Raw genomic sequence first — 17,423 nt, 5'->3', positions numbered from 1 at the left:
ACAGTAAAGAATGAGACATAGTTTCACCCCATAAGGAATATGTAATACACTGTAGGACAGAAGCTAGATAATAGATAAAGAAAGGCTATAGTTTATAGTACCATGGTTTAGAGGCCAGGTTCTACAGTTGCAATGTGAAGACTATGTGACTATGTGAGTTAATACATACAAAAATTTTTTTTAAAAAAGCTACCCCATGGGTAGATTTCGCATTCTACAGCTTAAGTGTTCTGAATATGCCAACCACTGTGTTGAAAAATAAATTATCTAGGCCGGGCACAGTGGCTCAAGCCTGTAATCCCAGCACTTTGGGAGGCCGAGGCGGGTGGATCACGAGGTCAACAGATTGAGACCATCCTGGTCAACATGGTGAAACCCCGTCTCTACTAAAAATACAAAAAATTAGCTGAGCATGGTGGTGCGTGCCTGTAATCCCAGCTACTCAGGAGGCTGAAGTAGGAGAATTGCCTGAACCCAGGAGGCGGAGGTTGCGGTGAGCCGAGATCGCATCATTGCACTCCAGCCTGGGTAACAAGAGTGAAACTCCATCTCAAACAAAAAAAAAATTAAATTATCTTTCACATTCCATATCTAGGCCTCATATTTGGCAGTAAGAAGAAATTAAATTGTATTAATGTCTGTCAAACTGTTTACCTATAACTTAACAATAGAAGCATTATTATTAGCTGTATTAATTATATGGTTGGGCATCTGAGAATTCTTTATAATTTTATCCCCCACCCTCACCCATTCTGTGCCCCGATTCTCTTCTTACAGCCCCACAACTTTTTATATGAGTAAGGTGCTATACAGTGAATTAAATTAAGAGCAGGGTGTAGGGTAATATTTAAAAAAATGCAAACTGTGAAGCCAGACTGCTTGAGTTCAAATCCTAATTATGCTGTTAGCTAGTTGTGGGACCTGGATCAAATTACCGAATTTCTCTGTACTTCAGTTTTCCCACCCATAATATTTGATTATAAATTATATGTATGTAACAGGGTGGTAAATATATGAAGTTAGACATTTCTAACATTCTGCTTTGGTGATGTTTTCTCTGTAAATGTGATTATTATTGAATGCATATCTCTTGTATATGGTATGCAAACAGTCTCTCTAATAGTCTTTATCTTTTAGGAGGTTTTTCTGGAGCTAGAACCAAGTAATTAATTAATATTCTTTGTTCTGATTGCCAGTCTTTTATATAGTTATAAATTTTCTTTAATGTGTTTTAATTCTGAACCTAACTTTAATTCAATAGCAAGTTAATAACTTCTTATTCTTAATATCTTTTATAAAGGATGACATTTCTTATTTAGTAGAATCTCCTAGGTCCATATAGTTCCAAAATCATATGGAGACATCCTAGTTTACTTTATTACTAATATATTTAATGAGCAAAGAAATTTTATAGAATGATGAAATAAAGCCAAAAGGCACAATGTTGAAATAAAATCTAGATGTCATTTTACATGTTTCCATAGAGACATAGGTTATGTGCTGCTATGACCCACAAAAATTTCTTGCTTGTTCTGAAGACTGAATGTCAAAAAAAAGAAGAGTTCTAAAAACTAAACAGGGAATGTTATCTTGATTTTATAGAAAACTAGTAGGACTGACACTAATAAATTTTCTGGAGAATCATTAATAAAGACCTGTATATCTTATCTGGAACTTTAGAAAAGACTACATAGATTTGCTCATATATTTGAGAATCAACAGCTAAATGTTAGTATCTGCTTTTATCACTTTTGACTTGGAGTCATATTTGAAATTATTTTCTTTGTCCATGTCATATTATTACATAATTGTATGTTCTGTCAATAAGGAGACACAAAATCTTCACTTTGTACCTCAGTTTCAGCTCATCCCTCAGGGCTGGATGAATTTCCATCCCTCTGATAGATCCCAGGAACCAGAAAGCAGAATTTTATTTATCTTTTATACATATTCTATAATTTAGTGCAGGACACATCAAATATCCCTCTGAATTTGACAGCAGTTGGCTAGTACTTTTCCTGAAATACAACAACATACTGTTAGACAGGAATTTAACCTGTTTTTAAAAGGTTACAGTAGATCACAATGTACTGGTAGCAATTCCAGTTTGCAGTTCCATTTACTATACTAAGAGCAGAACAACCCAAATGATCAAAGTGTGTACATAGTTGTAGAGGCCAAAAAGCTTACCACTTCTTAGCTTAGAAAGATGAAAGAAAAGGGTGTATACCAGTGACTTAAAATTGTAAACTAGTTTTCCACCTATCAGAAAATTCAACTAAGATCATCCCTTGAGGTTAAAATGAAAGGACATTTATAGAGAGTCTCTACAAAAAGTAAAAAAAAAAAAAAAAAAAAAATAGCCAAACATATGCTGTCCCAGCTACTCAGGTGGCTGGGACAGGAGGATTGCTTGAGCTCAGGAGTTCAAGGCTGCAGTGAGCTATGACCATGCCACTGCACTCCAGGTGACTGAGCAAGACCATGTCTCATAAAAAAAAAAAAAAATTACGAAATTTAAATACCCACATGTGACTAGTGGCTATTATATTGAACAGCATTAAGTTCAACCACCCTGTTTATCTGGAGGCTGGTCTCCTGGCAACCTCACCCCTCTAGAATAACTCCCTTCCCTTAACACACAGAACTTTTATTTTTTATTTTATTTATGTTATTGCATTCATTTATTTATTTTATTGCATTTATTTTATTGCATTTTATTGCTAAAATGCCTATGTCCTTGGGGTACATGTGCAGAACATGTACCTGCAAATGTCCTTGGGGTACATGTGCAGAACATGCAAGATAGTTGCATAGGTTCACACGTGGCAGTGTGATTTGCTGTCTTCCTTCCCTTCATCCACATCTGGCACTTCTCCCCATGCTATCCCTCCCCAGCTCCCCCCCGCCGCTGTCCCTCCCCTATTCCCCCCAATAGACCCCAGTGTGTAGTGCTCCCCTCCCTGTGTCCATGTGTTCTCATTGTTCATCACCCGCCTATGAGTGAGAATATGTGGTATTTCATTTTCTGTTCTTGAACACACAGAACTTTTATACTGTAAAATGCTTCATACTGACTTTTGTTCATCCTGGAAATCTTTTGGGGGTTGGCTATATTCTTTTTGTGCCCTTAGCTTATTAGAGCAGTAACCAAAAGGCATTATGCTGAGGAGAGAGTTGGAGGAACAGGGGAATCAATAGAGTAAGCAAAAAAAGAAGAAAAAGTGACAAGCACAGCTGTTGGGTTGGTGCAAAAGTGATTGTGGTTTTTGAAATTTAATTAAAATTAGTTGCCAAAACCATAATTACTTTTGCACCAACTAATGCATTAGGTGGAATAATGGAGTAAAAAAAGCTTAAGCTAAAAAACTAATAATGCATTTAATAATGAAATTACGGTAATTTTGTTTTATTTGGATTTAACTGTAGAGAAGGCAGACAGATAAACATATAATTTATAACTATTTTAAGGAAAATTTCATGAGAAAACATATTTGTCTTGTGAAGGAGTAAAGTTCATTTATTTGGAAAATGTCTCCATTCTTAAGTGATGCCAAATAGTAAAGATGTTTATAAACATATGTAATGTACATATGTCATTTATGTACAAATATTTCATATGTTTATATGTATATAAACATTCAAATATTGTAGAGATAGAAAAGAGAATTTGTAGCCAAGTATTATAGTAAAAGACTTTAGCTGTTCTTTACAGTTTTTCTTACCTAAATCAAACATTATCAATCTCATCATTTTATTAAGGGTTATTTATCTTCCTTTTTTCTTTTGAATAATAAGGAAAAGTCATTTGTGTCAGTGAACTAATTAGATGTTCTTTTAGAACTGAATCTGTAATCTACATAGTGGTAGGAAAAAAAGAAAAGGTAAATTACTCAATTAGCTGCTTGTTTTGTCTACATCATTGTCAAGAAATCTATTTTTAAAAAAAACTTCAGAGTATACCTTTAAGTAATACCTGGAATTGTTATCTTTTCTCTTTTTTTTTTAGACAGAGTCTCGCTCTGTTGCCAGGCTGGAGTGCAGTGGCACGATCTCGACTCACTGCAACCTCTGCCTCCCGGGTTCAAGCAATTCTCCTGCCCCAGCCTCCCGAGTAGCTGGTACTACAGGCGCAAGCCACCACACTCAGCTAATTTTTGTATTTTTAGTAGAGATGGGGTTTCACCATGTTGGCCAGGATGGTCTCGATCTCTTAACTTCATGATTCGCCCACCTCGGCCTCCCAAAGTGCTGAGATTACAGGCGTGAGCCACCGTGCCCCTACTTTAAAAAACAAAAAAAAAAAATTTTTTTCTGAGATGGAGTCTCCCTCTGTTGCCCAGGCTGGAGTGCACTGGTGTGATCACAGCTCACTGCAACCTCCACCTCCCGGGTTCAGGCAATTCTCCTGCCTCAGCCTCTCAAGTAACTGGAACTACAGGCGTGTGCCCCCACACCTGGCTAATTTTTTTTTTTTTTTTGTATTTTTAGTAGAGATGGTGTTTCACTGTGTTAGCCATGATTGTCTTGATCTCCTGATCTCGTGATTTGCTGCTTCAGCCTCTGAAAGTGCTGAGAATACAGGTGTGAGCCACTGTGCCCAGCCTATACTTTATTTTTTAAAAAATCATTCTATTTATAGTTATGACACTTTATGCTTTGTAATTTTCAAATTTATATTAAGGAATTTAAACCAAAAATTTCTACAATTAAAAAAATGATTTCTAAGTTTAAATACATGTTAAATATAGCTATGTAATTTCAGATGAAAAAATAAAAGATAAGTATTTAGTAGATAGTGTCTTAAAAACCTGGTAACTGAAATATTCATTTCTTTAAATTTTAGGCATTCAGTACCCTCACTCAAGCCAGATGAGTTTCCCTAGATGAGGACCCAGCCTGTTTGGGGTTGTTAGCAATATTCTTCTCCCCTATGTAAAAAATGCGTTTAGATAACTATAATGCATTATAGTTATAGGCTAATAGAATCTGGCCTATCTTCCTGCCACTGGCTTTGAATCCTGAACTGCCACCAGGTGTCATGCTAGCATTTTAATTGAAGCTTAGTATACTTAATTAAATATTTCTGAGCTGGTCAAATTTAGTATACTAGATTTATATCATGAAACAGGAGTATAATAGAGCATTACTAAGTTAAAGGAAAAGGCTATAAATAAGCTCTTCTTGTGAACTAGAAAAAACAGTTGACTTATATATTTCTCCTTGTTCAGCACCAATCCCTTGCCTCACACTGTTATCATCTACCACAGCAAACTTATAGCAAAGCACATATTTGTGATCATGTGCCTTAAAATGAAAAAAAAAAACACCTTGCAAAGCCTACTTTAAAGAGTATATTACTAACACACACACACACACATGCACATACACGTGCAGGCGTGCACATGAACACACTCAACTTAAGCCTTGAATTTAAGCTGGCTTTTTATCATCTTAGGGAATTGAAAGTATACATTAGTTGAGTTCTGAGCATCAGCTGCAATAGTATATAGACTACCTAAGTCAAGATGCAGAATATCTGGCAGGACTCTAGTTTCTGAAGATACACTCTGTACTTGTGTAGGTGGATTTTGAAGGCAGCCCCAGGACCTACACTCCTGTTCCAGAACATCCCATGGAAGCCTTCCTAAAAGCAGATTGCTCCAGATTTCCTTGCCAAATTTCTAGGCTGAAAGCCTTGACTAATGCAAAGCCTCTCTTGTGGAGAGCCTTGTCTACCTTATTAAAATATAAAAATATAATTCAAAGGATTTCTCAAAAAGAAGTTATAAGACCTCATGTAGACCTTTTGCAGAAGCTCAGTCCACTTATGCCAGTATGCAGTATATTCTCAAAGTTGGTTCCACGGCTTCAGAAGAAAACAAAATATTAAATAAGTGCAGTGCCTCCTGTTTATTAAGGAGGCATTGATATAATGAAATGAGGTAACACATGCAAAGTACATGGCAAAGCAGTATACATATGTCAATTGCTGTTATGTTTCAGTAATCCTTAGATAAAATAACCCTACTGAGAATGAGTGGGGTAAAATGTTTAAGTGAAAAAACGAATGGGTTATCATATGCAGCACATTTTAGTTTTAAGAGGCAGAAAATATTTTAAAAATATGTGCACACTCTGCCTTTAAAAATCTAACATTAAAATAAATTTATGTGAATTGCAAGATGAAGATTTGCTGGATTAGTGCTAAGGTTCTGTCCCCTTGAGTAATGTAAATAGGTAAATTCAAACAGACTCAAAGATAATAAAAATAATTTTCTTCACACAACTTAGAAATTCAGCAGTTTAAGTTAAAAGTCATTGTGGAGAAAATAGCACATTTTCTTCCTGGTTTTGGCATCTAGTAGTGCAAAGTTGCCTTGAAAATTAATAATTACCACTATTGTAATTATATAACTATTTCTAGTAGATAAAAAGGGGTGATTATGAAACCTGAGTTTTGGTAGTACCATTCAAAATTTTATGACTGAAAATCCTATTCACTTTCTCAAATATTTCTATTTCCCCAAGCCACCTGTTCTTAGAAAATTAGATTGCAATTCGATTCTTAAACAATAAAACTTGACTTCTGTAAATATAGAAAACCAAGGGTCTAATAAAATTATTAATCTGCTTAATTTGTAATGTCTTTTTAACAGAAAAGTGAACATGTAGATATTTATAGTTATCCATTGGACTTAACTGATAAGTGTGAAGATCTTATTTGTCATGGAAAATGGAGAATACAATTGCCATGTCATCTTTTCTAGAGGTACTGGGCAGAGGCAGGTGGCAGACCTGACATGCCTAACTGCCCCCAAAGATTCTTGCTATAATGCTGTTTGAATCTTCATGAATTATTAAATTATACATGGACTTTTTTGTTCCTACAGGTCTCTTCTTGGCTGTTCTTTCCCATATCTTCTGTGCCAGGTACTCCATGTTTGCAGCTAAACTTCTAACTCACATGATGGCAGCCAGCTTAGGTACACAGGTAGGAGAGCACTGGCATTTATGATTTATCATGAGATGTTTGTGTTTCTTCTGCGTTGGTCCTTGAACTAAGTGTAAAAGTAAAGTTTAATCTCAACTTAGTTGAAATAAACTAGTTTAATTTTACAGTGGAAGAGAATGGGAACAGGAGAGTGGTATAAGGAAAATCAAACCTAAAATGCTTCTTTCTACAGAGGAGCATCTTAATATCATCCCTTACAGAAAAATAGCTTCTTATTACAAAGCATTCTGTTGTCAGCTAATATATGCTGAATGTATTTATAATTTATATATACATTAAAATTAACATATTTTGTTAATCTGTTTAAATGAAATATGCTATATTATAAATTCTTTATGTGTAGGGCATTAACATATGTATTTTAAAGCATCTGCACAATATGTGTTGCTTCTTTTAATATAATAGTTTGATAGAACATTTTCTTTTGAAAAATCATTCAGTTTCCTATGGTAGAAGAAACTGTGAGAAAAACATTGCCTTATTTATTAGCACTTATTTATTTTTTATTATTTATTTAAAGTATCTCGTTTAGAGAACCATGTAAAGTACAGAAACCAGATCAAAAGATGAAATTAGATGCTTTTTCTATCCACATGGTGCTTATAGTCTAGAAAAGTAGATGTACATACAAATAACTATAACTCAGTGTGCTGTGTGAACACAGACCATTTGCAAACTATTCTGTGAAAATAGATGAAGACTTCATCCGTTTTCTCACTTTTCTCTGAAGATCAAGAAAATCTTCGTAGAAAAGGTGTTATTGAGCGGGAACTCAAATGAGTAAAAATTCAGTTTGTTGATAAGGACTAAAAAGGGCCTAGACATTTATATAGGCAAAGGGAAAAAAACATAATCACTTCTACTTTAAGGCTGAAATTATGGATCCAGGCAGAAAGAATATGTTATATAATGTTCTTATTGAGATAATTTTAAATATTGTTTTATAAAATTAAAAAATACCGCTTTTCTGAATGGAAGGACACTTCTTCAATGCCAACAATATTCTACTGATTGGGTGCTGGTTATATGTGTGTATTCAGTTTGTGTACATTTGTTGTGCTGTAGACATGATTTGCAGTTTTTTAGAGTGCTAAAGTGCATTTATTGAACTCTAAACAGAACTTGAAAAAAATTGTGTTTGTGGGAGAGCTGAAATATAAAATAGAAAATTATCTTGAACATTGGGATTCTGTCACCCTTTTTTGTTCTAGGAGTGAAGATGACCTGTACATTTCATAACTATTTTTCAGGGAATAATTAAGTGCTGGATTCTAAGCAAAGGTCTCTGATTGTATTTCTGAAGACCTATGAGCTATGAGAGATAGCAGTGGGTACCAAAGGGGTTTGCTTTGAATTTGACAAGGCTATTTATATTGCCTTTGTAACCTGCCTTAGCAGTCTTCTCTTGCCTTTGCTTCTTGTGTCTAAGATCTTAGAAAACCTGCCTTCCATAATTAGAGTTTACTTGGCTGTATTCACCACCCACTCTGGTGATTTTTTTGGCAGCAGAATTTGTACAAGACTTAATTATAGCACTATAGAATTATGGACAACTCTTCAGTGTCCTAGCAGACAAATTTGCTCATGCCTAGGGATGTGAAAGACAAAACCAGGATTTCTATGTTGGAACATTGACTTTTGCTTCATATTGTACTTAATGTCAATTTTGGACAAAAGGGTTAGTCAAGTTCATGTTTTCCAGTATATTTTTAGAATAGATGAAACAGTGTGGCATGAAAAATCATATAATGTATGACGTGACATAATATAACTAAAAAGTATTTTCATAGCTCGTTTTTGGCAGGAAAAATTGGAATATTATTGACAGAAAATAGTTTATTTCAAAGGGCTTTATCTACTTTGATTTAAAAATACCCTCTGAGTTAAGAAGAATAATTATTGGACTTAAAACCTTTTAGCTAAAACTTTAAAAAATTCTTAGGCCCCTTCAACACAAAAAATGAAGCTGACTGTAGTAAGTTGGGCCCCAACCCTATCTAAATTTTAAAGTCATGTTTATAGCTCCAGTTATATAATTTTGCCAACAGGAATTATTACAGTTCCAGCCTTGGATCTTTCATTTGGGACCCTCTGTCAATGTTATATTGTCATTTTTGGAGTTTAGCTCTAGAGAAGTCTTCAAAAAATACAGGCTTGGCTTTTGGTTCTTTAGCTAAGAGGTAAAATTCTACAGCTAACCTGGAGTGTTTGACTTGAGAATACTTTGCAGACAAGTCTGCCAAGACCGGTCATTTTCAAATCTTTATTGCTGAACTAGGACTAAGTAGAATGGCTTATGTGGGGAAGGAAAGAATGGAAATGTGATATTCTGGACTTCCTTTTGGAGCCATGTGGTATAATGGGCCCGTGAATCAGAAAGTCAGGAAAATGTGCTCGTCCGACTCTACTTTCTACTTCTACAAATATGTAGAATATTATAACCATAATTTATTTTGTGTGTATGTATTCATGATTGGAAGAATACAGATACAAATCCAAAGATTATTCTTTCTTTAAAAATCAAAAGATTCTGCTTTAATGTGGAGTTTGTCATTATAGCACCTTTGAGAATCATTGACTATAAAATACCAGTAGGTGGCAGTAGAAGATTTTTTTTTCTCCCTCAAATTTGTCCGTCTCTCTTTAGTCATGATGGCGTTCAGTCTCTTAAAAAACTTGAGACTTTCGTGGTACTTCCTTAACTGGGCTACAGGGTGTTTTACATGTCATTTGTGGCTTTCTACGTTTGTCTTTTTATCCTCTTTATTCAGAATTTAACTAAATGCAAATGTACCATAAGAAAGATTGTACTCTACTGGCTTTGAATATATCTTTCTACTGCGTATGTATATTTAAATTCAGGGACATAAAATTATTGTCATCATTATATTTATGAGCAGTAAATGTGTTATTGATACAGAAACAATGTGTTTATTATAATGTCACAGAAGCTTTGAGATAAAGGTCTCTATTTTCAGTTTATCAAAAAATAAACATATTTCTTCAATACCAAGTTGTTTTTTTCTCACTTATATAAAAGATAATGATTAAATGGCAAGAAATTGTGGGACTCTTCAAGTATGATGTGAAAAAACAGCAAACAAATTTTGATAGTATTGGGTGATATTTCTGAGAAAAACATCTAATTCTATCTTTGGGATTTTTATCTTTGAATCACATTGCCAACCCATGTGTGCCCTGATAAGACTGGTAAACAACTAGGACAAAGGACAAGTTTATAGTTCAGGGTTCTCTGTTCTGGGGGTTCTGTCAGAAAAGCGGTTCTCCAAATCTAAAAAAAGATCAGAAGTTTCTTCATAGAAAACATGATGATAAGATGGAACTGTATTTACTCTGATTAATAATACTTAACAAGGGAAAATATTTGTTTCCTTCTTTGTGGTTCGTTATTTGTACAGCTTCAATATATTTTCTGAGACTAAATAGCAAATTCATCTATAAATGATATATATAAGTCTGATTACATTTGCCAGCAAGCCTATATAGCTTAGGAGACTATTCTCTGGAATTTAACAAACGTTGGACTGTTACTGTCTTTTGTCCACTTTCTCATTCTGCAACATGTTGGGATGTCATTTTGCAATGTGCTGTTTCCCAGGAAGGATCCTATTCAGGCACCCCTGCTAAAAGACTCTGGTTTAATCTGGAATTATGTCATTCTTGCTTAGAGTGTCTAGCTTCTTTGGGAATCCTTGAGAATCATTGAGTGTGCATGACTAAAGGCAGAAGTTCTGTGTGACTTCCCAAATGCTGGCTCCTTCTGGTTACTACGAGCCCTGTTTCTGTTCCAGCAGCTTGCGCTGTTTTGTTGAGATTGCCAACTCAAGAAAGTCTTTGTGTGAGTAAGGCATGTTACATATGTAACAAGCATATTTTAATCAACTGAAGCAGAATAAGATAGAGATGGTCAAATGTTCATTAGTCAGAACAGCATTTGCCTTAGTTGGAAGTTTTGGTTCATCATTTGTTAACCAGAATATCCTTTGTTATTTCTACTTTTTTGCTGAAAAAAAAAAGTATGTAAAAGTTTAAGTACAAGGATCAAAATTAAATCTTGCTTTGAAGATTAGAAAATTGAGAAGCGGAGGGTCATTTTTCAGTAGAACATTTTTTACTTTATGTTAGTGCAGATGTAAATAGATCAAGAAAGTGGCAAGGAAGTGTTTCCTAAACTTCAATGCAGATATCTTGTTAAAATTCAGATAGTGCATCAGTGAGTTTATGATGGATTTCCAGATCCTACTTGTTAAGATATTAGATTAACTATCTTATGACCCCAAAACATCTCCGGTGGTTGTTGTTGCTGCTGCTGTTGCTGTTATTATTATTACTAAACCCATATAATTAAGCTATTTTTCTTAGTATAAAATATTATTTAAGAAATCTCATTAATTATTTTTTTTAGTTTCATTTTAAATCTCATTGCCTTTAAACTCCTTATACACATGTATCTTTCTCTCTTTAACGAAAGGCTCCTTCTGTGTCCTTCTGGGTATTTTTTTTCTGTTTTCTGGGTCTAGGAATGGGAAAGGTCCTTAGGCAAGTGGACTAAGATAATTTAGAGTATGAATAAGGCCTTTATTCTGGTCATTCTCATAGCATTTTACAATTTGAAGAACTTCTCAGTGTTGTTTTGGACATAAAATAAACTATTAGAAAGAAGATATAACTAGTTCCCTGTCCCAAGTTCATTCTTTTCCACAAAGATTTTGTAGGTGCCCTCCCCCCGCTATAATGGTATTGAGTATTTAAGCCTTTTTTTTTTGGTTCAATTAACTGTATTTAACTGTGTCTTTATGTAGAGATTGGGTATTTAACTGTATCTTTTCTTCATATAGAGATTAGTTTATATGAATAAAGAGCATTCTGCACACAGATATGAGTATACATTTAAGTTGAATTTATTAAACTATTTGACTTGATTTAGGTATGGTCAATGGTATGGTGAAAATATTATTCATGACTATGAGCGACCATTCAACATTCAAACCAAAAAATTGAGCAAACCCTCATCCCAGGTCAAGATCGTTATTCATCCAGCAGCTTGACCACTTCCATATCATATATCATATGTACAGTATTGAAATTGTGCAATGAGCAGTATACACACAGGAAGCATGTAAATAATAACCTAAAACACTAACCTCATACATAGCAAGAACCAAGTATATACAGAGAAAAAAAATCACTTCTTCTGTAGTGTACTATATAGTACTACATAGGCTAAGGAAAAGGAATCCCAGTTTGCAGAGTCTCTGCGGAGGAAATGGAATCTCACCTGGTTGGTGAAGAATGTATAAGATTTGAAGACTTGGAATGTGTCACATTCTAGGCAAGGAAAAGAAAAAGAACAAAGACATGAAGCTTATAGTGATCCTGGCTGCTTTCACTCTGGTAAGGCTTACAGATCCCACAGAGAAATAGGTCAGTTTTGACTGCAGGTGTAGCAGTTCCCCATTGTCTGAGAACCATGAGGAGTTACAGAGTCACCAATGGAGTTAGACCAAAAAGTCACAAAAGTGTTTTTAAGGATTAATCTGGCAATGAGGGATTAAAGGAAAAATGGACTAAAGAAGGTAAGAGGCTAGATTTAGAGAGATTAGAGAGGTTGGGTGGATGGCTTTTCCCATTGTCCGGTTAGGATGGGTTCTGAGCTTAGACAGTAGTAATGACAATGAGAATTCAACGGAATAAGGACTAATAAAAATATCTTATTTTGCTTTTTTAAAGTTCTGCACTTCCTTTTCTTCTGTCTTGAAATCAATAAGAAGCCACATTGCAAACTCTTTTTTATCTTACTTTAGGTTCTGGGGTACATGTACAGAATATGTGAGATTGTTGCATAGGTACACACATCGCAATGTGGTTTGCTGCCTCCATCCCCTGTAACCTACATCTGGCATTTCTCCCATGTTATCCCTCCCCGATGTACCCATCCCCGCTGGCCCTCTCTTGACCCCCCACAACAGACCCGTGTGTGATGCTCCCCTCCCTGTGTCCCTGTGTTCTCATTGTTCAACACCCACCTATGAGTGAGAGCATGCGGTGTTTGATTTTCTGTTCTTGTGTCAGTTTGCTGAGAATGATGGTTTCCAGATTCATCCATGTCCCTACAAAGGAGACAAACTCGTCATTTTTTGTAGCTGCGTAGTATTCTGTGGTGGCTATGTGCCACATTTTTGTTGTCTGGTCTATCATCGATGGGCATTTGGGTTGGTTCCAAGTCTTTGCTATTAAACAGTGCTGCTATGAACATACATGTGCATGTGTCTTTATAATAGAACGATTTATAATCCTTTGGGTATGTACCCAGTAATGGGATTGCTGGGTCAAATGGCATTTCTATTTCTAGGTCCTTGAGGAATTGCCGCACTGTCTTCCACAGTGGTCGAACTAGTTTACATTCCCACCAGCCGTGTAAAAGTGTTCCTATTTCTCCACATCCTCTCCAGCATCTGTTTTCTCCAGATTTTTTAATGATCGCCATTCTGACTGGTGTGAGACGGTATCTCAATGTGGTTTTGATTTGCATTTCTCTAATAATCAGTGATGATGAGCATTCTTTCATATGTTTGTTGGCTTTATATATGTCGTCTTTTGAAAAGTGTCTGTTCATATCCTTCACCCACTTTTGGATGGGTTTGTTTTTTTCTTGTAAATCTGTTTCAGTTCTTTTTAGATTCTGGATATTAGCCCTTTGTCAGATGGGTAGATTGCAAAACTTTTTTCCCATTCTGTTGGTTGCCAGTTCACTCTAATGATTGTTTCTTTGGCTGTACAGAAGCTCTGGAGTTTAATTAGGTCCCATTTGTCTATTTTGGCTTTTGTTGCCAATGCTTTTGGTGTTTTAGTTATGATGTTCTTACCTATGCCTATGTCCTGAATGGTTTTGCCTAGGTTTTCTTCTAAGGTTTTTATGGTGTTAGGTCTTATGTTTAAGTCTTTAATCCATCTGGAGTTAATTTTAGTGTAAGGTGTCAGGAAGGGGTACAGTTTCTGTTTTCTGCACATGACTAGCCAGTTTTCCCAACACCATTTATTAAACAGGGAATCCTTTCCCCATTGCTTGTTTTTGTCAGATTTGTCAAAGATCAGATAGTTGTAGATGTGTGATGTTGCCTCTGAGGCCTCTGTCCTGTTTCACTGGTTTATATCTCTGTTTTGGTACCAGTACCATGCTGTTGTGATTACTGTAGCCTTGTAGTATAGTTTGAAATCAGGTAGTGTGATGCCTCCTCCACCTTTGTTCTTTTTGCTTAGGATTGTCTTGGCCATGAGGGCTCTCTTTTGGTTCCATATGAAGTTTAAGGTGGTTTTTTCCAGTTCTGTGAAGAAGGTCACTGGTAGCTTGATGGTGATAGCGTTGAATCTATATATTACTTTGGGCAGTATGGCCATTTTCACGATATTGATTCTTCCTAACCATGAGCATGGAATGTTTCTCCATTTATTTGTGTCCTCTCTTATTTCGTTGGGCAGTGGTTTGTAGTTCTCCTTGAAGAGGTCCTTTACATCCTTTGTTAGTTGTATTCCTAGGTATTTTATTCTCTTTGTAGCAATTGTGAATGGGAGTTCACTCATGATTTGACTCTCTGTTTGTCTGTTATTGTGTATAACCAGAAGCAACCCTTACTGTTCTATAGCCCCTGTGGGTGATCCCCAGGCAAGCAGGGTCTGGAGTGGACTTCCAGCACTCCTGCAGCAGAGGGGCCTGACTGTTAGAAGGAAAACTAAGAAACAGAAAGAAATAGCTTCAGTATCAATAAGAAGGATATCCACTAAGAGATTCCATCCGAAAGTCACCAACTACAAAGACCACAGATAGATAAAACCAGTAAGGTAAGAAGAAACCATCGTAAAAAGGATGAAAACATGAAAAACCAGAATGCCTCACATTTCAAATTTTAATTAATAAACATTAATGTAATACTTATTATATATTATAGGAGGCAAGGATTATGAGGTAGGTACTAGTATTATTCTTATTTTACAGATTAGGAAATTGTGGCATAAAGAGTTAATGACTTGCTGTAGGTCACATAGTGGTAAGTAACAGAACTGGTATTTGAACACACAGCAGCCAGCCTCCAGTCCTTTTTTAAGCCACTATACTAAGTTGTTTCATAAGTGAGGAATTAATAAAATTTACTCTGTCACCAAATGACAGAGAAGATTTTTAAGGTGACTGTGAAGCTAGTGGTTTCATTTGACTTAAATAGGAAAGTGGAAAAGTTTAATAGTCGTAGAGTGATATGTGCAATTTTGAGCATGAGGGGTTTAAGGTTTCCATAGCATAGAGATTTAGATGTTATCTACATAAATATAGAGCTTCTTGACACTTTAAAATAGGTTCTCTGAGATAGGTTGTGTAGAGAACCCGTGTATATAGAATACATATAACTAATGTCATTAAGGGCTGGGCTTTATGGCACCGAACTAAGTGATTTACATCTATTGCATTATTTACTCTTAGAACAACCAGATGAGGTGGGTACTGTTATCATCTCTAAAGAGACTAAGAGAGATTCAGTTACCTGCCCTAACCCACATAGGTAGAACATTTAAGGAAGAAGGATTTGAGGCCAGATGTGTCTGGCTCCAAAACTCATATATTTAGAGACTACACTATGTGAAATGAGAAGGATCACTACAAGAGGATTGGAAAATCTTAAAGTTTTTGAAGGCAAGGAAGGAAAAAAGGTTTCAACTGGAAGGATTTGAACATCATGGGGAACTTAGTCCTCAAATTTGGTAAGAACAAGATCCCTGGAAACTTGGAGAGAGATGGCAAAAATTAGAAAAGGTTAAAGAGTAAATGGGCAGGAAGAAAATGGATGAGGCTGTGAGGCCACACCTGTAAAGGCTGGCAATGAAAGAAGAAGGCAGTCAAAGCACAGGAAGTGGGGAACAATTCTGGTGGCTCTGATCATAGAAGGCTTGCTGGAGGGAACCTGGCTCTTGGGGGCTGCCACCTAAGGGGTAGGTCTCCCCCATCTCCTCCACTGGTATTTTCTTTCCTCGAAAGAGAACTTCCTGTTGAAGTTTGTTGAAAGGATAATAAAAATTAGTAAGTTTTCTTTGATCCATCTATTTATTTATACATTTAATTAATTTGAATTTTTTATGTCTAGGCAAGTGACTCCCTGGTAGTGCACTTAACTTAATAATGTTATATCTAGGAGAAAATTAGAGCTCTAGTTTGAGCTTCTTTTTCCATTTCTTGAATCTAAATTTCTGTCATGGCCTTATATTTTTGGCATTGTTACTACTGAACTTTATGTAAATCTGCAATCAATCATGAAACAAATTTATAATTAGCAATTATCAAATAATTGTATAATTCATTCTACAACCAAAAATATCAATGTTATGCTATTTACAAGTGTGTACTTTAGAGGATTACAAGGATTTTGGTACTCAAAATAGAAAGAAATTTGCATATTGATTAAAGTATTGAATTCCAAGGAAAAAAAGTTATTTTATTTTTGCTTTCTTTTTAAGGCTACATTTTCCTGTATGTATCATATTTGTCTTTCTTAAAGTCTTTTAACAGTAAAATTGAATTCCTTTACCGCAGCAAGCATTCAAAATTCAGCTCAAATACACTGTTCTCACTAAATTGAAAATAAGTGGACACTGAAGATACAAAAATAGTATCATGGTCACACTCCTGGGAAATTCATACTTTCCCAAGTGCTGAAGTAGCAAAGCAACAGAAAGAGTGAGTAATATTCTGAATGAGGCTACAGTGACATTATCATGTTTGCAACATGGCTTTTGTTACTAGGAAAATTTGTGAGGCAAATCCAGACTTTACCAAAAAATACCAGTTTGGAACCTTCTATTACATCTTCAGTAACATAAACTATCCTTGACTTTAAAAAAACTTCCTTGATGTCTCTGACTAGGGGAAATCAATATATGAAAAAAGTTGTTTTTATGAATGTTTAATGATAGCTCTAAAGAACTTTAACAAATATGGAGTGTAGGGGGAAGAGTCCCAGTTTTGGAATTAGAGAGACTGATGGGGTAACATCCCTGAACTACAATGGAAAAGAAAATCACTGGGAAAATAATCAGAAAGCCTGATTTGCAGAGTTATTGAGAAGATACGTAGTGGATCAGTTCGACTACACAAAACACAAGGTCTGGGGAAGGAGATCTCAGTAGAGGATGGCAGGGACAATTCCTGCTACCTCACAACACACACAGGCCCTTCGGGTTCTGCCTTGAGTTGAAAATTGAATCCTTCTGAAGGACCTGAGCCCTTAGCCTGCTCTTCTGTGCTTCAGGTTTTCTTCAACCAGATGCAAGAGATGGGACAATTTGAGGGCCTCATCTTTTTCAATAATTGGCTCTGTCAAGCCTGTAACCACACCTCTCATTG

At 35.6% G+C, this 17,423-nt stretch overlaps 1 protein-coding gene across 9 annotated transcripts in view; it reads left to right on the top strand.

Annotated features, from left to right (window-relative positions):
- The window catches only part of ADGRV1 (adhesion G protein-coupled receptor V1), a 602,786-nt gene that overhangs the window by 272,703 nt on the left and 312,660 nt on the right, over window positions 1-17,423 (top strand). For all 9 annotated transcript variants that reach the window (XM_035291223.3, XM_035291222.3, XM_035291220.3 and 6 more), the window contains one exon: window positions 6,894-6,994. In XM_035291223.3, the coding sequence (XP_035147114.2) occupies window positions 6,894-6,994 (101 nt within the window). The remainder of the gene's footprint in view (window positions 1-6,893; window positions 6,995-17,423) is intronic.

The sequence above is a fragment of the Callithrix jacchus genome, chromosome 2, assembly GCF_049354715.1.
Source record: "Callithrix jacchus isolate 240 chromosome 2, calJac240_pri, whole genome shotgun sequence".
Classification (NCBI taxonomy): domain Eukaryota; kingdom Metazoa; phylum Chordata; class Mammalia; order Primates; family Cebidae; genus Callithrix; species Callithrix jacchus.
The sequence above is the reverse complement of the archived record's forward strand: the minus strand, read 5'-3'. Positions and strand labels throughout refer to the sequence as shown.